Genomic DNA, 21,802 nt, shown 5'->3' on the forward strand with positions numbered 1-21,802 from the left:
ATGAAATGCTTGTAATTATACTTCAGTATTCCATAGTAACATCTGACAAAAATATCTAAAGACACTGAAGCAGCAAACTTTGTGGAAATTAATATTTGTGTCATTCTCAAAACCTTTGGCCACGACTGTACACTACCACAGTAATAAAGAATAAAACAAATTAAAGCGGAAGCTTTTTGCAAAATGTTTTAGTGTGTGGACCCTTTACATTTTCTGCATATCTAAACATTGTTCCTCGTGCAGACAGCCCTGATAGCGCCCTCATGACACCCCTGGTCTGTGTTCCTGTTTACCCCGCAGGGTAAAGCGTACCGGGACAAGCAGCTGATCTACCTAAAGGACCACCTGGACCGGTACTACCGCAGCCGTGACAGGAAGTGGATCGTGCTCTTCCCGGAGGGCGGCTTCCTGCGCAAGCGGCGGGAAACCAGCCAGGCGTTTGCCAAGAAGAACTCACTACCGCCCCTGATGCACGTGACGCTGCCGCGGCTAGGCGCCACCCAGGTGATCCTGAAGACCCTAGGACCGCAGCAGGAGAACGGCAGCCTGGGGAAGGAGGCCAGCACGGTGCACCCCAGCCAGTCAGGTGGGTAACCAACACACACACACAAAGGGCAGGGAGGGGGAGCTAATGGATCACACACACCATGTACATACATAAACTCTCTTTTACGATTGTCACTTCTCTCACACAAACACACACATTGACACACACACATTCAGAAACACACCAAAACACACGTTAATTGAGACACACGTTAACACACTGTCAAGTCAGAAGCTCCCTACACACACACTTCCGTTTCACCTTACCCTGCATCCAAATCTTCCTTAACCCTTCCCTAATCCTGTCAGACTGTCGGGGACAGGTACAGACAGAACCATCTGTTCACCTATTATAGTCATCTAGGATCAGGTCAGCCACCAAGGCTCACCAAGCAAAGGTCTCCTGTGTTTGAAGCAGGGTCTGTGTCAATTGAAATTATTAAGCGATTATAATTGTAATATAAACAGCTTCTCATTTTCAGTTTATTGAGAAGTCATTGAACGTTGGTGCCCTTTTTTTCAATGATTGAATTGGAAGTTCAGTTGACATCCTGAATTGACTGACTTCCATTTGAATCGACCCTACCCTGTTTTAAAGGGGATTTACCTGATTCCAGATAGTCACCGATTCCAGGAAAAGAAGTTGTCAGGACGCATCACCATCCGTCACTTCCTGCTCTTTGACTCTCCCGGTCAGTTATCAACCATGCATGTGGTTCCCAGAGTACAACACGCCCTAGTTCTATACTTTCCAAATGGGGGGGGAGAAGGAGATTGTGGGTATTGAAGTAGTAATCAGACATGCGATTTTTGCATGAGACTCAACAATGTATCTTAAGCTTTTGATTCCATCAAAAAAGTGGATTAATTAATTTTTTTTTTTGAGGAGGCCTAGTTTTCAAGTAAAATACCTCTTTCAAAATACCTCCCAGGGGCAAATCTTGTCACACTGTCAGTAAACTACTAGTTTCTACTGTCAGTAAACTACTAGTTTCTACTGTCAGTAAACTACTAGTTTCTACTGTCAGTAAACTACTAGTTTCTACTGTCAGTAAACTACTAGTTTCTACTGTCAGTAAACTACTAGTTTCTACTGTCAGTAAACTACTAGTTTCTACTGTCAGTAAACTACTAGTTTCTACTGTCAGTAAACTACTAGTTTCTACTGTCAGTAAACTACTAGTTTCTACTGTCAGTAAACTACTAGTTTCTACTGTCAGTAAACTACTAGTTTCTACTGTCAGTAAACTACTAGTTTCTACTGTCAGTAAACTACTAGTTTCTACTGTCAGTAAACTACTAGTTTCTACTGTCAGTAAACTACTAGTTTCTACTGTCAGTAAACTACTAGTTTCTACTGTCAGTAAACTACTAGTTTCTACTGTCAGTAAACTACTAGTTTCTACTGTCAGTAAACTACTAGTTTCTACTGTCAGTAAACTACTAGTTTCTACTGTCAGTAAACTACTAGTTTCTACTGTCAGTAAACTACTAGTTTCTACTGTCAGTAAACTACTAGTTTCTACTGTCAGTAAACTACTAGTTTCTACTGTCAGTAAACTACTAGTTTCTACTGTCAGTAAACTACTAGTTTCACTGATAGCCTCTTTGATAAATATTGACAGTTATTCTTTCAAACTACCATACTGTTCCTGTAAATATTGTCACTCTTCATATACATAGAATGTGTAGTGCAGATCTTGATCAAATGGGAGTTTTGTATTGAGCTGGCTGCCTGTTGACGGAATACTCACATCAAATCATCACTTCTCTGTTGTAGTGCCCTCTGAGAATACTGTTTTAAATGGGAGGGCGTGGGCTGGATGGATGGGGGGGTGCGACACACACAGTGTCACATATGAAGGAGCCAGAAATTGCAACTGAGGTTCCCTGGACCCCCAGCGACAGTTTGCGGTAGAGTAATTTCTCTGTCTGGGGACCAGGCCTCAATACACTGATTGAGTGGGAGGATGTCTCCGCAATTAAGAAAATGCTCTGAAAATGACATGTTTATTTTACCCCCCCACCCAGGCTGCATACACCCACACACACAGGCGTGAGTACAAACACACATATACAGGCATACACAGACAGGCGCACACAAACACTAGGCTTGGGCGGTATCCAGATTGTCATACCTTCATACCGACCTTGTGCAATACTAAGATATTCGGTAATACCGGCAGTGAACACAAGGGGGCTGTTTTTAAAAGCCACTGATACTCTGTAATCCGAAGGTTAGCAATGCTAACAAGTACATGTAAAATTCCATAGAGAACGCTAACTAAATGTTGATGAGCGCATTGCGAACATTTTGTACAAGTAACTCAAAAATGCTACACAGTTTGCTTCACGCACAAAACAAATATTAGCCAGCAAGGCTCTTGATGCAGGAGGGGGTTCTCTGCTGTTACTAAGCGAATGCTTGATTTTGGAAGAAGCTAACCACTTAGCTAGATGGCTAACTAGCTACTAAATTAGCAAATCGAATGCACAACTGCAGAGCATTTAGCACATTTTAGACAGTAAACTTAATAGTTAGACGATATCTAGCTGGCAAACATTTAGTTGTGAATTCCATACTGTAACTATATCACCTGGTGTATTCTGCACAATAGTGAGTGACTCACGTCTTTGTGCGCATGTAAACAAACACCACGCGTTCTCTCTTCTCTAAACACATACAAGAACACACACATACATGTAATAGTGCCAGACATGCACACTAACATATAAAGTAGGCATTGCTGTTATGATTTCAGTTGTCCTTGATGTCCTTTGTTTTAAATGTATTTATTTATTATCTTTTTTTGCATTGTTGTTTACTGTTTTCTTGTCTTTTCCTTTTTTCTCTTTAGTTCATTCTCTTGGTTGTTGGTGCATTGGGGGGGTTCTTGGGGGTGGGGAATGGAATTATTTTTTGTTGTTGTTGAGGGACAGCTATTTGGTGAACTCTGGGGGGATCTTGGAGGGTTCGGGCTTCACAAGATTGTGATCATGAAAAAGGAAACTATGACATATATTTTATATCACTATCATGCACATGCACTCTCACACACAAGGATGTCTCTGTTGTGGAGACTGATACATGCTTGATAGTGTCTAGATGCTGTATTGTTTGTCCTTCATGTTCTAATACTTTTATATTACCCCTTCCTTGTGTTTTTTGTAATAAATAATTATAAATCAACTGAAAACACCACTTGACTGGGGACTGCCATAACCTTCATGATAGGTGAAATGAAGATGGTAAAGTTCTTTATCTCCTAACGTATTGCACAAGTTGACTGCAGGTATTTACTTAAGTGCAGTAGCTACAAATATAAAAATGTATTAAAATACTTAAAGGAAATAGTGTTAACGGTATTGATAAACCATCCTGTGGTTTTTCCAAATACCTCGGTATACGGTATACCACCCAAGCCTAACAAACACCATCACTGAAGCGCACACACACACACACACAAGAATCCCCCGTCACACAAACAGGCATACGCACGCAAATTGGAATTCCCTGGCTTAAGATCAAAATCCATTTTAAACGGGTCCTGCTGCATTTCTAGTAATTGTAAAGTAGTTTTGGGGCCAGCAGTATTGAGTGCGCGTGGCTAAGGGATCTGGCCACCATGGGGGTTGCTAATGCAGCTAACTCCAGTGGCCTGCAATAAGAGACTCAGCACTTACAGTTGAGCTATCAAATACATCCAGGTCTATTGAAAAGCATGGAAGTACATGCTTCTTAGGTAAAACAAAAATTCCAATAAAGAATCAATTTAATAGTTGGGAAAGGGGATGATGATGGAGGATACTAAGGGCTTGATGATTAAAGCTTGATTTATACCCTATACAGTATATGCAACGCAAGAGCTACAATTAGCTACACAACGAGGCCATTCTGCGTCGTTGCGTTGTGCAGCCCCGCAACAACAGATGTTTTTAACATTTGCGGCCCCCATGCACTTACCACAAAAGCCTTGTTTTCTAAGTTCAACGTATTGTAATTTTTTTTGTATTGTCTTTACCACAGTATACATGATCCCAATTTTAGCTACAAGATGTCACCAATTAGAAAAACTGAGTAGATTGTGCTGATTTGTTGGTGCGCCATAATTCTAAAACTGTGCATAGTGCTAAAACAATGGCGTCGTTTCTGAATTCCGTCATCTGTATGTACCTTTGCCATTATTAACTTGACGCAAATACGCAGGATCGCCGTTTTCTGTTGCCCCTCACCAGCTCCCTGTAGGCCATCTCGTCATTGTTGGTAATCAAGCCTACTGCTGTAGTGTCGTCTGCAAACTTGATGAATGAGTTAGAGGCGTGCATGGCCACGCAGTCGTGGGTGAACAGGGAGTACAGGAGAGGGCTCAGAACGCACCCTTGTGGGGCCCCAGTGTTGAGGATCAGCAGGGTGGAGATGTTGTTACCTACCCTCACCACCTGGGGGCGGCCCGTCAGGAAGTCCAGGACCCAGTTGCACAGGGCGGGTTCAAGACCCAGGGTCTCGAGCTTAATGACGAGTTTGGAGGGTACTATGGTGTTGAATGCTGAGCTGTAATCAATGAACAGCATTCTTACATAAGTATTCCAGATGGGATAGGGCAGTGTGCAGTGTGATAGAGATTGCATCGTCTGTGGACCTATTGGGGCGGTAAGCAAATTGAAGTGGGTCTAAGGTATTCAGGTAAGGTAGAGGTCAAATGATCCTTGACTAGTCTCTCACTTCATGACGACAGAAGTGAGTGCTACAGGGCGATAGTCATTTAGTTCAGTTACCTTAGCTTTCTTGGGAACAGGAACAATGGTGGCCATATTGAAGCATGTGGGGACAGCAGACTGTGATAGGGATTGATTGAATATGTCTGTAAACACACCAGCCAGCTGGTCTGCGCATGCTCTGAGGATGCGGCTAGGGGTGGCGTCTGGGCCGGCAGTCTTGCGAAGATTAACACGTTTAAATGGTGTAATCACGTCGGCCATGGAGAAGGAGAGCCCACAGTCATTTGTAGCGGGCTGCGTCAGTGGCACTGTATTGTCCTCAAAGCGCGCAAAGAAGTTGTTTAATTTGTCTGGAAGCAAGACGTCATTGTCTGCGACAGGGCTGGTTTTTTGTTTTTGTAATCCGTTATTGTCTGTAGACCCTGCCACTGACACTTTGCTTGTTTGATTGCCTTACGGAGGGAATAACTACACTGTTTGTATTCGGCCATGTTTCCAGTTGCCATGCCATGATTAAATGCGGTGGTACGTGCTTTCAGTTTTGCGTGAATGCTGCCATCAATCCACGGTTTCTGGTTAGGGAAGGTTTTAATAGTAAGTGGGTACAATATCTCCTATACACTTCCTTTATAAACTCGCTCACCGAGTCAGGGTATACGGCAATGTTATTGTCTGAGGCTACCCGGAACATATCCCAGTCCAAGTGATCGAAGCAATCTTGAAGCGTGGAGTCCGATTGGTCAGACCAGCGTTAGATAGACCTAATCACGGGCGCTTCCTGTTTGTTTCTCCCTATAGCAGGGGAGCTACAAGATGGTCATGGTCTGTTTTGCCAAAAGGAGGGTGGGGGAGGGCCTTGCATGCATCGCGGAAGTTAGAGTAGCAATGGTTGAACATGTTACTCGCTCTTGTACTACAATCGATATGCTGATAGAATTTAGGTAGCCTTGTTGTCAAATTAGCTTTGTTAAAATTCCCATCCAAAATAAATGCAGCCTCAGGATATATGGTTTCCAGTTTGCATAAAGTCCAGTGAAGTTCCTTGATGGCTGTCTTGGTATCCGCTTGAAGGGGGATATACACGGCTGTGACGATAACCGAGGAGAGTTCCCTTTGTAGATAATACGGTCGGCATTTGATTGTGAGGAATTCTAGGTCAAGTGAACAAAAGGACTTGTTCTTGTATGTTGTTACAATTACACCATGAGTCAGTTCAAATGCCCTGGGAGGTGCAGACAAAGGATCCACTTTTGGAAAGTCGTATTCCTGGTCGTAGTGCTGGTTGTGCTGGTAAGTTGACATCTCTCTGATATCCAATAGTTCTTCCTGGCTGTATATAATAACACTTAAGGTTTTCTGTGCTTACAATATAAGAAATAATTATTATTTTTTACGAAATACTGCACAGTTTCTTAAGGACTAGAAGCGAAGCAGCCATCTCTATCGGCACCATCTCTTCAATGCTGCAGAAATCTTTTGGTACCCTTCCCCAGCTCTATGCCTCGACACAATCCTGTCTCGGAGCTCTACGGACAATTCCTTCGACCTCATGGCTTGGTTTTTGCTCTGACATGCAATGTCAACTGTGGGACCTTATATAGACAGGTGTGAGCCTTTCCAAATTATGTACAATCAGTTTATTTTACCGCAGGTGGACTCAAATCAAGTTGTAAAAACATCTCAAGAATGATCAATGGAAACAGGATGCGCCTGAGCTCAATTTCGAGTCTCATAGCAAAGGAATGCTTATGTAAATAAGGTTAGCATTTTTTATCTAAAAACATGTTTTTGATGTGTCATTATGGGATATTGTATGTAGGTTGCTGAGGAAATTGCTTTATTTAATCCATTTTAGAATAAGGCTGTAACGTAACAAAATGTGGAAAGAGTCAAGGGGTCTGAATACTTTCCAAAGGCACTGTATATTCACATCACCAAATTATTGATTAATACACACTGTTTTGCAGTAAAGGTCTACAGTAGCCTCAGCAGCAACTCTTGAGGGTGGACACCGTGGTGTAGCCGGAGGACAACTAGCTTCTGTCTTGCTCTGGGTACATTGACTTCAATACAAAACCTAGGAGGATCATGGTTTTCACCCCCTTTCATAGACTTACACAGTAATTATGACAACTTCCAGAGTACGTCCTCCAACCTGGGGCGGCAGGTAGCCTAGTGGTTAGAGCGTTGGATCGAATCGCTGAGTTGACAAGGTAAAAATCTGTCGTTCTGCCCCTGAACAAGGCAGTTAACCCACTGTTCCTAGGCCGTCATTGAAAATAAGAATTTGTTCTTAACTGACTTGCCTAGTTAAATAAAGGTAAAATTAAAAATTAAAAAAACCTATCAGAACTCTTTCAGCTTGAACTGACATGTTGTCCACCCAATCAAAGGATCAGAGAATGAATCTAGTGCTGAAAGCATAAGCTACAGCTAGCTAGCACTGCAGTGCATAAAATGTGGTGAGTAGTTTACTCAAGAAGACAACAAATTAATTTCTTCCAAAATGAAGGAGAAGTGAGAGAGCTAGCTATATTTGGTTGTATTTTTTGTTTTTACTTTCACTTAGCTAGCAAATGCAGCTAGCTAGTTTAGCCTACTCAAACACCTGGCTCAAACAGAGAGGGATGCTATGTTAGCTAGCTGGCTATGGCTTTTCCAACACTGGAACTCTTCCAAGTCAAGGTACGCTTTTGGTTTTATTAATGTTTTGCACCGTGTGTTTGCGTGCACGCTTATAGTGCATGTGAGTGTTTGTATATTCACATTAGTGTAAAACAGTCTTTGGGCTCTTGAACTGCACTATATACAACACGTGTTATTATTACGTAGTGTGTGAGAGTGTTTGGAATAGTTTGTGTAGTATGTGTTTGTATATGCGTGTGTGAGTTTGTATTTGCGTCTGTATCCCTGGCTGATGAAAGGCACAGCGTTATCGCGCTCTCTCTCACCTTTCCTGATGGTGCCTAGAGCCTCACTCTGCTGACTCACAGGCAGATATTGGGCCACTCGGAGGAAATGGGATTTGATGTTAATGTATCGCCCACACAGCTCGCTGCTTCTTCCTTCTCCACCACCACCGCTGTGTATCAGCCACACAGCTCGCTGCCTTCTCCTCCTTCTCCACCACCGCTGTGTATTAGCCACACAGCTCTCTGCCTTCTCCACCTCCGCTGTGTATCAGCCACACAGCTCGCTGCCTTCTCCACCACTGCTGTGTGTCAGCCACACAGCTCGCTGCCTTCTCCACCACTGCTGTGTATCAGCCACACAGCTCGGTGCCTTCTCCACCTCCGCTGTGTATCAGCCATACAGCTCGCTGCCTTCACCACCACCGCTGTGTATCAGCCACACAGCTCGCTGCCTTCTCCACCACTGCTGTGTATCAGCCACACAGCTCGCTGCCTTCTCCACCACTGCTGTGTGTCAGCCACACAGCTCGCTGCCTTCTCCACCACTGCTGTGTATCAGCCACACAGCTCGCTGCCTTCTCCACCACTGCTGTGTGTCAGCCACACAGCTCGCTGCCTTCTCCACCACCTCCGCTGTGTATCAGCCACACAGCTCGCTGCCTTCTCCACCACCTCCGCTGTGTATCAGCCACACAGCTCGCTGCCTTCTCCACCACCTCCGCTGTGTATCAGCCACACAGCTCGCTGCCTTCTCCACCACCTCCGCTGTGTATTAGCCACACAGCTCGCTGCCTTCTCCACCACTGCTGTGTATTAGCCACACAGCTCGCTGCCTTCACCACCACTGCTGTGTATTAGCCACACAGCTCGCTGCCTTCTCCACCACTGCTGTGTATTAGCCACACAGCTCGCTGCCTTCTCCACCACTGCTGTGTATTAGCCACACAGCTCGCTGCCTTCTCCACCACCTCCTCCTCCTCCTCCTCTACCACCGCTGTGTATCGGCCCCTCTATGTCACTCGGGGTAAATAAAGACAGTCGCACAACAAGAGAGACTGTGTAAACCCAGAGCCAATGACTGCCGAGCCTCTCGCTGGTGGCTTGGCCTGTTCAGCCTAATCAAGCCACTCAACCGAAGCATGGTCGCCAATCTGATAACTGCTGTTAAACGGGCTGATGTGGAAATGCAGGGGAAATGTTGTAGTCTTAATGGCCGCTTGTACAAGGTACAGGGATGACAACGCATTCGGCAGTTAATTGATGACTCGCTTGATGCTATGCCTTTTGGTTTTTGATAAGCTGTGTATGGGATTTTCCCGTGCGCAGTGACTAATCACAGGTGTCCATTAACCCAGGAACCTCCTGATTGGTTAAGAGCATGGCCTGACTAGCCTCATTGTCAGGGAGACCTTTGTCCCTGTGTGCATCCCACTTCCTCTATTAGTGCACTACTCCCTATGGGCCCTGGTCTAATGTAGTGCACTCTATAGGGAATAGGGTGCCATTTGAGATGGACACCCTGTGTATGCTCCCGCTGTAACTGTTTACAGCATCCAGGCTACTGCGATGTGGTATCAAATGAATGGCTGTGCTGTCATTACAGTATTGTTTGTCACTGCGTTACAGGGAGGGAGTGAGAGCTTGGCACCACGCCTGTTTCGGATCTGGCGGCAAGCTCGGCTGCTCGGCTTTCACTGTGCCGAGAACCAGATCCATGTTACCCTCATGGAGATGGGAACACTGTTGGCCTGATTCAAAATGTTCAACATTGCCCAGGCAGGAATAGATGTTCTGTTGAACAGCATCAGAACTCTGCTTTCATTCTGTCTGTGTTCATCTTAGCAAAGTTTTGAGACAGCAGAGTTGTCCAAGTGCAGTTAAGTGATTTAGTCTAAAAGACCTGTGGAAATTGACAATCTTTTTCTCCTTCCTCCATCTGATCTTTAAATTTGTGTATATATATATATATATACACAAATTTAAAGATCAGATATATATATACACACACACACACTACCGTTCAAAAGTTTGGGATCACTTAGAAATGTCCTTGTTTTTGAAAGAAAAGCAACAAAAAAAATGTCCATTTCAAATAACATCAAATTGTTCAGAAATACAGTGTAGACGTTGTTAATGTTGTAAATGACTATTGGAGCTGGAAATGGCAGATTTGTTATGGAATATCTACATAGGCGTACAGAGGCCCATTTATCATCAACCATCACTCCTGTGTATCATTTTAAAAGGCTAATTGATCATCAGAACCCTTTTGCAATTATGTTAGCACAGCTGAAAACTGTTGGTCTGATTAAAGAAGCAATAAAACTGGCCTTCTTTAGACTAGTTGAGTATCTGGAGCATCAGCATTTGTGGGTTCAGTTACAGGCTCAAAAATGGCCAGAAACAAAGACCTTTCTTCTGAAACTTGTCAGTCTATTCTTGTTCTGAGAAATGAAGGCTCTTCCATGCGAGAAATTGCCAAGAAACTGAAGATCTCATACAACGCTGTGTACTACTCCCTTCACAGTACAGCGCAAACTGTCTCGAACCAGAATAGAAAAGCGGAGTGGGAGGCCCCGGTGCTCAACTGAACAAGAGGACAAGTACTTTAGAGTGTCTAGTTTGAGAAACAGACGCCTCGCAAGTCCTCAACTGGCAGCCTCATTAAATAGTACCTGCAAAACACCAGTCTCAACGTCAACAGTGAAGAGGCGACTCCGGGATGTTGGCCTTCTAGGCAGAGTTCCTCTGTCCAGTGTCTGTGTTCTTTTGCCCATCTTAATCTTTTCTTTTTATTGGCCAGTCTGAGATATGGCTTTTTCTTTGCAACTCTGCCGAGAAGGCCAGCGTCCTGGAGTCGCCTCTTCACTGATGTTGAGACTCTCCAACACACACACACACACACACACACACACACACACACACACACACACACACACACACACACACACACACACACACACACACACACACACACACACACACACACACACACACACACACACACACACACAGTCTCCAACACACACACAGTCTCCAACACACACACACACACACACAGTCTCCAACACACACACACACACACACACAGTCTCCAACACACACACACACACACACACACACAGTCTCCAGCACACAGTGTCCAACACACACACACACACAGTCTCCAACACACACACACACACACACACACACAGTCTCCAACACACACACACACACACACACAGTCCCCAACACACACACACACACATGCAGTCCCCAACACACACACACACACACACACGCAGTCCCCAACACACACACACACGCAGTCCCCAACACACACACACACACGCAGTCTCCAGCACACAGTCTCCAACACACACACACACACACACACACAGTCTCCAACACACACACACACACACACACACACACACACACACAGTCCCCAACACACACACACACACAAGCAGTCTCCAACACACACACAAGCAGTCTCCAACACACACTCACAGTCCCCAACACACACACACTCACAGTCTCCAACACACACACACACACACACACACACACACACACACACACATAGTCTCCAACACACACACACACACATAGTCTCCAACACACACACACACATAGTCTCCAACACACACACACACATAGTCTCCAACACACACACACACAGTCCCCAACACACACACACACAAGCAGTCTCCAACACACACACAAGCAGTCTCCAACACACACACACAGTCCCCAACACACACACACACACACACACACACACACACACACACACACACAGTCTCCAACACACACACACACACACACAGTCTCCAACACACACACACACACACAGTCCCCAACACACACACACACAAGCAGTCTCCAACACACACACAAGCAGTCTCCAACACACACACAGTCTCCAACACACACACACACACACAGTCTCCAACACACACACACACACACACACACACACAGTCTCCAGCACACAGTGTCCAACACACACACACACACACACACAGTCTCCAACACACACACACACACACACACACACAGTCTCCAACACACACACACACACACACACACAGTCCCCAACACACACACACACACGCAGTCCCCAACACACACACACACACACACGCAGTCCCCAACACACACACACACGCAGTCTCCAGCACACAGTCTCCAACACACACACACACACACACAGTCTCCAACACACACACACACACACACACACACACACACAGTCCCCAACACACACACACACAAGCAGTCTCCAACACACACACAAGCAGTCTCCAACACACACACACAGTCCCCAACACACACACACTCACAGTCTCCAACACACACACACACACACACACACACACACATAGTCTCCAACACACACACACACACATAGTCTCCAACACACACACACACACACACACAGTCTCCAACACACACACACACACACACACACACACACAGTCTCCAACACACACACACAGTCTCCAACACACACACACACACATAGTCTCCAACACACACGCACATGGTCTCCGACAATCACACACACACACACGGTTTCCGACAATCACACACACACGCGGTCTCCGACAGTCACACACGCGCGCGCACGCACACACACACACACACACGGTTTCCGACAATCACACACACACACACACGCGGTCTCCGACAAACGCACACACACATATTTAGTCTCCAACAAACACACACACACAGCCTCCGACAATCACACACACACACACACGCGGTCTCCGACAAACGCACACACACATATTTAGTCTCCAACAAACACACACACACAGCCTCCGACAATCACACACACACACACAGTCTCTGACTGTCACACACACACGGTCTCTGACAGTCACACACACACGGTCTCCGACTGTCACACACAAACACACAGTCTCCGACAATCACACACACACACACACACGGTCTCCGACAATCACACACACACACACACACACGGTCTCCGACAATCACACACACACACAGTGTCCGACAATCACACACACACAAAGTCTCCGACAATCACACACACACACACAGTCTCCGACAATCACACACACACAGTCTCCGACAATCACACACACACACCCACGGTCTCCGACAGTCACACACACACACACACACACACACACACACACACACACACACACACACACACACACACACACACACACACACGGTCTCCGACAGTCACACACACAGGTCAAACAGGCTACATCTGTATTTGTAGGCCATTGCAGCCTTATGTCACAGATCAGAGGCTCGGCTTGAGCGATGAGGTTTATCCTTAGATAATCACCTGGACCATGTCACTGCCTCGCCTGCTAGCTCTGTCCGCCTTGTGATGCCATGGCTCTGTGTCTGAAAAGCTTACTTAATCCTCAAATCCTTGCCTCCTCGTTTCCTCAATTTCTCTAAGCTCATTGGAGGAGAAGATTTGAGGGAGGGACTATGGATCCTCCCCTCCAATGAGCTTTGAAGAGGAACTAAAGAAACAAGGACGGAGGAAGCAAGAATATGACGGCTAGTAAGGTTTTCATACACGGCCTGTGTCTGAGCCAGACGTTCCTCTCCTGATGGTTTCAACCCCCCTTAGCCTCTCTCGTCCTCTCTGTCACAGCCTAAGGACGCACAGCCCACTCTGACAGACAGACATACACATAGACACACCCCTTAGAGTCACTTACTCTCTCCCTCCCATCTGTCATCCCTCTTTCTCTCTCTTCCCCTCTGCCCCTATCTCCCCCTCTCTCCCATGTCCATATCATCCTCACTGTCTGCCTGTGATGCTCATTCATGTCCTAACTCTCTCTATCTCCGTCTGTGCAGGTAGTAAACCCAAAGGCCTGCAGTGGGTGGTGGACGTGACCATAGCGTACCCCAAAGCCAGGCCCATGGACATCCAGACGTGGATCTTTGGCTACAGACCTCCCACGGTCACACATGTACACTACAGGTAATGACTGACCCTAACTATACAGACACCTCTCTCTTTATCTCTGTACCTCTCTCACCCTCTTAGTCTCTATCCAAGGCTGGGCTGTGTTGTGTTGGCTTTAGGGCTCGCCCAGGTTGTTGGCTTTAGGGCTCGCCCAGGTTGTTGGCTTTAGGGCTCGCCCAGGTTGTTGGCTTTAGGGCTCGCCCAGGTTGTTGGCTTTAGGGCTCGCCCAGGTTGTTGGCTTTAGGGCTCGCCCAGGTCGTTGGCTTTAGGGCTCGCCCAGGTCGTTGGCTTTAGGGCTCGCCCAGGTTGTTGGCTTTAGGGCTCGCCCAGGTTGCGATCCATATCTTGATCTGGCCCTCTTCATCATAGAAAATATAATAAGAATATGTTAAGGCTCTTGTTGTTCAGATCTTGTAATTATGGATTCATTCTGAGGGAGGATGACGATGGGAAGTATAGCGGTTGTTTTACTGGCTCCTGACCAACGTGCGCTGATCTTCTGTTTTTCTGTACATAATGTTTCCTCCATCGTTTCCTATGACCGTAAACAGATTCAGAACAGCGATCACTAACCTTGATTTGGATTAATATTTCTACTTAAAAAAATCGGCGGCACAGGACATACTGCTCACCCCTGACCAGGCCCGGATCCCCCTACACTAGGAAGATAAAGAGACGGCGATATAGAGGCCGACGTGCTGGTGCCCTGATGAAACTACGGCAGAGAGTAAATAATCCACCTCCACCCTCTGTTTAATTAGCGAATTTACAATCACTTGAGAACAAACTGGACGAGCTCCGTTCTAGACTATTCTATCAACGAGACCTGAAGAACTGTAATATCTTATGTTTCTCGGAAACTTCAAGCTATCAACTCCCGAGATTAGGCTGGTAATAGTATAGTGCCTATAAGAACATCCAATAGTCAACGATATATGAAATACAAATGGCATAGAGAGAAATAGTCCTGTAATAACTACAACCTAAAAAGTCTTACCTGGGAATATTGAAGACTCATGTTACAAGGAACCACCAGCTTTCATATGTTCTCATGTTCTGAGCAAGGAACTTAAACTTTAGCTTTTTTACATGGCACATATTGCACTTTTACTTTCTTCTCCAACACTTTGTTTTTGCATTATTTAAACCAATTTGAACATGTTTCATTATTTATTTGAGAATAAATAGATTTTATTGATGTATTATATTAAGTTAAAATAAAAGTGTTCATTCAGTATTGTTGTAATCATCATTATTACAAATATATATATAAAAATCATATCGGCTTTTTTTGGTCCTCCAATAATCAGTATCGGTATCAGTGTTGAAATATCATAATTGGTCGACCTCTAGTACATACATATCCCCACCAAAGGCCATGGATTACAGGCAACATCTGCACTGAGCTACAGGCTAAATCTGCCGCTTTCAAGGAGCGGGACTCTAACCCGGACGCTTATAAGAAATCCCGCTATGCCCTCCAACGAACCATCAAACAGGCAATGCGTCAATACAGGACTAAGATCAAATCGTACTACACCGGCTCTGACGCTCGTTGGATGTGGCAGGGCTTGCAAACTATACAAAGGGAAGCACAGCCGCGAGCTGCCCAGTGGCATAAGCCTACCAGACAAGCTAAATGCCTTCTATGCTCGCTTCAAGGCAAGCAATACTGAACCTTGCATGAGAGCACCAGCTGTTCCGGATGACTGTGATCACGCTCTCCGTAGCCGATGTAAGACATTTAAACAGGTTAATATTCACTAGGCAGCAGGGCCAGACTACCAAGACGCATACTCAAAGTATGCACTGATCAACTGTCTAGTGTTTTCACTGACATTTTCAATCTCTCCCTGACCCAGTCTGTAATACCAACATGTTTCAAGCAGATCACCATAGTCCCTGTGCCCAGGAACGCCAAGGTAACCTGTCTAAATTACTATCTCCCCATAGCACTCACATCTGTACCCATGAAATACTTTGAAAGGCTGGTCATAGCTCACATTAAAACCATCATTCCAGACACCCTGGACCCACTCCAATACCGCTCCACACTGCCCTTTGTCCAACACCTGGACAAAAGGAAAACCTATGTGAGAATGCTGTTAATTTGACCACAGCTCAGCGTTCAACACCATATTGCTCTCCAAGCTCATCACTATGCTAAGGACCCTGGGACTGAACACCTCCCTCTGCAACTGGATCCTGGACTTTCTGATGTGACACCTCCATGTGGTAAGGGTCGGCAACAACACATATGCACGGTGACCCTCAACACGGGGGCCCCTCAGGGGTATGTGCTTAGTCCCCTCCTGTACTCTCTGTTCACCCACGGCTACGTGGTTGCGCACAACTCCAACACCATCATTAAGTTTGCCGATGACACAATGGTTGTAGGCCTGATCACTGATGACGATGAGACTATAGGGAGGAGGTCAGAGACCTGGCAGTGTGGTTTGTTGGAGCTGACTGTTGACTACAGGAAACGGAGGGCCGAGCACTCCCCCTTTCACGTCGACGGGGCTGTAGTGGAGCAGGTTGAGAGCTTCAAGTTCCTCTGTGTCCACATCACCAAGGATCTGTCATGGTCAAAACACACCAACACAGTCGTGAAGGGGGACGACAATGACTCTTTTTCCACAGAAGGCTGAAAATATTTGGTGTGGGCCTCAAAGATCCTCAAAGTTCTACTGCAGCACCATTGAGAGCTGGCTGCATCACTGCTTTGTATGGCAACTGCTTGGCATCCGACCGCAAGGCACTACAGAGGGTAGTGCGTACGGCCCAGTACATCATTGGGGCCGAGCTCCTTGCCATCCAGGACCTTTATACCAGGCGGCGTCAGAGGAAGGCCCTAAAAATTGTCATAGACTCCAGCCACCCTAGTCATAGACTGTTCTCTCTACTACTGCACTCTGGAACCAACAGGACCATGAACATGTTCTACCCCCAAGCTATGACTGCTAAATAGTTAACAAAATAACTACCCAGACTTTTCAGCACCCTGTCTTTCAAAGATAATTCGTAAAAATCCAAATAACTTCACAGATCTTCATTGTAAATGGTTTAAGTACTGTTTCCCATGCTTGTTCAATGAACCATAAACAATTAATGAACATGCACCTGTGGAACGGTCGTTAAGACACTAACAGCTTACAGACGGTAGGCAATTAAGGTCACAGTTATGAAACCTTAGGACACTAAAGAGGCCTTTCTTACTGACTCTGAAAAACACCAAAAGAAAGATGCCCAGGGTCCCTGCTCATCTGCGTGAACGTGCCTTAGGCATGCTGCAAGGAGGCATGAGGACTGCAGATGTGGCCAGGGCAAAAAATTGCAATGTCTGTACTGTGAGACGCCTAAGACAGTACCTGTACTGTACTCTGTATCGGGATCGATTTGGATGTAGAGGATACGTCATGGTCTGGGGCGGTGTGTCACAGCATCATCGGACTGAGCTTGTTGTCATTGCAGGCAATCTCAATGCTGTGCGTTACAGGGAAGACATCCTCAACCCTCATGTGGTACCCTTCCTGCAGGCTCATCCTGACATGACCCTCCTGCATGACAATGCCACCAGCCACACTGCTCGTTCTGTTCGTGATTTCCTACAAGACAGGAATGTCAGTGTTCTGCCATTGCCAGCGAAGAACCTGGATCTCAATCCCATTGAGCACGTCTGGGACCTGTTGGATCGGAGGGTGAGGGCTAGGGCCATTCCCCCCAGAAACGTCCAGGAACTTGCAGGTGCCTTGGTGGAAGAGTGGGGTAACATCTCACAGCAAGAACTGGCAAATCTGGTGCAGTCCATGAGGAGGAGATGCACTGCAGTACTTAATGCAGCTGGTGGCCACACCAGATACTGACTTATTTTTTATTTTGACCCCCCCCCCCTTTGTTCAGGGACACATTATTCAATTTATGTTAGTCGCATGTCTGTGGAACTTGTTCAGTTTGTCTGTTGTTGAATCTTGTTATGTTCATACAATATTTACACATGTTAACTTTGCTGTAAATTAACACAGTTGACGGTGAGAAGACGTTTCTTTTTTTGCGGAATTTATTTAACTATCTGCATTGACCATTTTTGCGGTAACTTTTTTGACATATCACATACGCTGCTGCTACTGTTTACTGTGTCACTTTATTCAAAGTTTTATATGTACATATCTACCTCAATGACCTTGTACCCCTGCACATCGACTCAGTACTGGTATCCCTTGTTTATAGCCAAGTTATTGTTACTCATTATGTATCTATTACTACTTTTATTATTATGAGTTTTACTTTTCTATTATTTCTCTTGTCTTTCTCTCTGCATTGTTGGGAAGGACCCGTAAGTACGCTTTTCACTGTTAGTCCACACCTGTTGTTTACGAAGTATGGAACAAATAACATTTGATTTGATTAATTAGACAGAGGCTGGTTGCTGTAGCTTTCCCCCACACACACTCTCCGCCTCTGCTGTGTACAGTAAGTTTTGTATGTCCTTCCCCTCAGCAGTTTCTATTAGGGATGTGCCAAAAAAATAAAAAAAATCTTAATGTTTTAAACTACCATTAAAATGTGCACAATGCAGAATATGGTCCTATTCATTCGCGAGCATCGTCTCCCGCAACTTGTCTTGTGCATTACGGTACAGCATTGTCCAATCAAATCCAATTGTTGCGTTAGGGTTGAGGATGATGATGACCTGTTAGTTTTGTGTTAACTGCACTGTGATGTTGATTTTGTTTTGTTACGTGAATATCCCAATTTTGTTTTAACATGTGTTAAACAATGTTCACACTCATAGTGTGTGAACATCATTCTGTTCTTATCATTCTCTAGCCATTCTGATTAAAGACGACTCCAAGACTCTAAAGGCCTTTAAAAAGGAGCCATCCAGTTATTTTTGTTACTTTCTCAAAATAGTGAAAACATACATTTTGAGGAAATCATTGAAAACCACTCCCCCTGCATGCTTGCTGGAACTAATTGACCACCCCCGCCCCATTTATGCCATTCATGAGGATACCTGCACCACCTACTTAAATGTGCTGTTGTCCAGTAAATCACCTGATAAATTAGGTGACAAGGTGCCTGGAATGCCACTAATGGATTACTGCTAATTAGCAAAGTAGGGACATTGAGACGTTGTGACTCCATAGTAACCCCTATTCATGTGACACACTGTCCAGACGGAAGTATGGAGCCGCCCTAGCTGCAATACGGAGGGGCCGCCCTAGCTGCAATACGGAGGGGCCGCCCTAGCTGCAATACGGAGGGGCCGCCCTAGCTGCAATACGGAGGGGCCGCCCTAGCTGCAATACGGAGGGGCCGCCCTAGCTGCAATACGGAGGGGCCGCCCTAGCTGCAATACGGAGGGGCCGCCCTAGCTGCAATACGGAGGGGCCGCCCTAGCTGCAATACGGAGGGGCCGCCCTAGCTGCAATACGGAGGGGCCGCCCTAGCTGCAATACGGAGGGGCCGCCCTAGCTGCAATACGGAGGGGCCGCCCTAGCTGCAATACGGAGGGGCCGCCCTAGCTGCAATACGGAGGGGCCGCCCTAGCTGCAATACGGAGGGGCCGCCCTAGCTGCAATACGGAGGGGCCGCCCTAGCTGCAATACGGGGGGGGCCGCCCTAGCTGCAATACGGGGGGGGCCGCCCTAGCTGCAATACGGGGGGGGCCGCCCTAGCTGCAATACGGGGGGGGCCGCCCTAGCTGCAATACGGGGGGGGCCGCCCTAGCTGCAATACGGGGGGGGCCGCCCTAGCTGCAATACGGGGGGGGCCGCCCTAGCTGCAATACGGGGGGGGGCCGCCCTAGCTGCAATACGGGGGGGGGGGGCCGCCCTAGCTGCAATACGGGGGGGGGCGCTCTAGCTGCAATACGGGGGGGGGGGCGCCCTAGCTGCAATACGGGGGGGCTGCAATACGGAGGGGCCGCCCTAGCTGCAATACGGAGGGGCCGCCCTAGCTGCAATACGGAGGAGCCGCCCTAGCTGCAATACGGAGGAGCCGCCCTAACTTCTGTGCAGACAGAGAGGACTTTGAACCTACTTTACAGCCATTACACTGATAGTGCTGTACGCAACATAAAGCAGCTACTTAAAAGGTAGAGAAATGGCCTCAGTCGGAAGCCTACAGTTGGTGTGGCACTGTTAGGAATTCCCCCACTCCCATCCACAGGGCTCTGGTCAAAAGTAGTGCACTATATCGGGAATAGGGGGCCATTTGGGAACCACAACCCATTAAAGTGGCGCTAGCCTCGTGTCAACATGGAATTAAAGGAATAGCGCTGAACAGGAGACTTTAAGATATGACACTAGGACTGCATAGATCACTCCCTGGTTAAGGCATTCAGGTAGGGTGAGGATTAAAGCCAAGGCTGTTAAAAAGCTGTTTCTGTCACTTTGTTGCCGCTCTACAGCTATTCATTAAAGGAGATCTCACACACTCTCTCGCTCACACACACTCACTCACTCACTCCCAGCCAAGTTCAGTCCATTCCTCTGACAGTGTTGATCTCCTCAGGTTCCCTTAGCTGCTTTTCCCTTGATATTACTGCACTGATTAGAGTACAAACAAACGCGTTTGTGTGTGAGCGCATGTTTGTGTATGAGCGTGCATACACACACACATTAATAAGGCAGTGCACACTTGGCATGTACTTCGCTTTAGTTCTCTCCGATCTAGGCTCAGCTGTGTAAGTGACCCCAGCCTCCTCACACCGACGGCCTCTCATAAGGTGGATGGCTTAGCATATACATTTCCAATGACTTTCTCTTTGAATAGTCTTCTTTTCCAACGGCATCACAATGATCTCTATGATTTATATCAAGGGTTGACTTTTTTTTACAGCCCTGTCATTCTAGAGGCATTCTAGAGGCATCCACTGCATCCAAGGTTGTGTTTGTTCAAAAACAGTCAGTTTGGTCCAAATTAACATGACCCAGTGCTCCAGCCAGTCCGGTACAGACCTCCCTCTGGTCTCTGAGGGCTATGATGCTGACATCCGGGTGATCTGTGTGAACCATGGCCACTCCAGCCCTCCACCAGCCCCCACTCTGGCTCCCAGAGGCCCCTTTCTCTGCTACTGCTGGGCCAGGCTCAGATTAAGGCTAAAGACTCATTAGGCCCAGTAATGAGAGAAGCAGGAGAAGCAGGAGACTTTCCTAACCCATCTAGGGGACTTTCCGCTGGGCTGTGACTACAATCAGCCACCCCAGCAGGGTAAGCCGCTCTGGAGCTCCGCTCTGGGAACCCAGGTTGTTGTGAGAGGCACTTGTGCACACACACACACACACACACACACACACACACACACACACACACACACACACACACACACACACTGGCTGCTGGGAATGAATGTTGCTGAGTTTAGCAGAGGGAGGCCTTGTGGTGCACTGGTGTCAGGATGAGGATTATTACCCTGCTGGTCATCTATGAACATTTGAACATCTTGGTCATGTTCTGTTATAATCTCCACCTGGCACAGCCAGAAGAGGACTGGCCACCCCTCATAGCCTGGTTCCTCTAGGTTTCTTCCTAGGTTCTGGCCTTTCGAGGGAGTTTTTCCTAGCCACCGTGCTTCTACACCTGCATTGCTTGCTGTTTAGGGTTTTAGGCTGGGTTTCTGTACAGCACTTTGTGACATCTGCTGATGTAAGAAGGG

The 21,802-nt window shown here is 46.5% G+C and overlaps 1 protein-coding gene across 1 annotated transcript in view; it reads left to right on the forward strand.

Moving 5' to 3' along the window:
* The window catches only part of lpgat1 (lysophosphatidylglycerol acyltransferase 1), an 84,912-nt gene that overhangs the window by 50,686 nt on the left and 12,424 nt on the right, over positions 1-21,802 (forward strand). Inside the window, exons 5-6 of the mRNA XM_055873135.1 lie at positions 301-586; positions 14,028-14,154. Of these exons, the coding sequence (XP_055729110.1) occupies positions 301-586; positions 14,028-14,154 (413 nt within the window). The remainder of the gene's footprint in view (positions 1-300; positions 587-14,027; positions 14,155-21,802) is intronic.

The sequence above is a fragment of the Salvelinus fontinalis genome, chromosome 20 (genome assembly GCF_029448725.1).
Source record: "Salvelinus fontinalis isolate EN_2023a chromosome 20, ASM2944872v1, whole genome shotgun sequence".
Classification (NCBI taxonomy): domain Eukaryota; kingdom Metazoa; phylum Chordata; class Actinopteri; order Salmoniformes; family Salmonidae; genus Salvelinus; species Salvelinus fontinalis.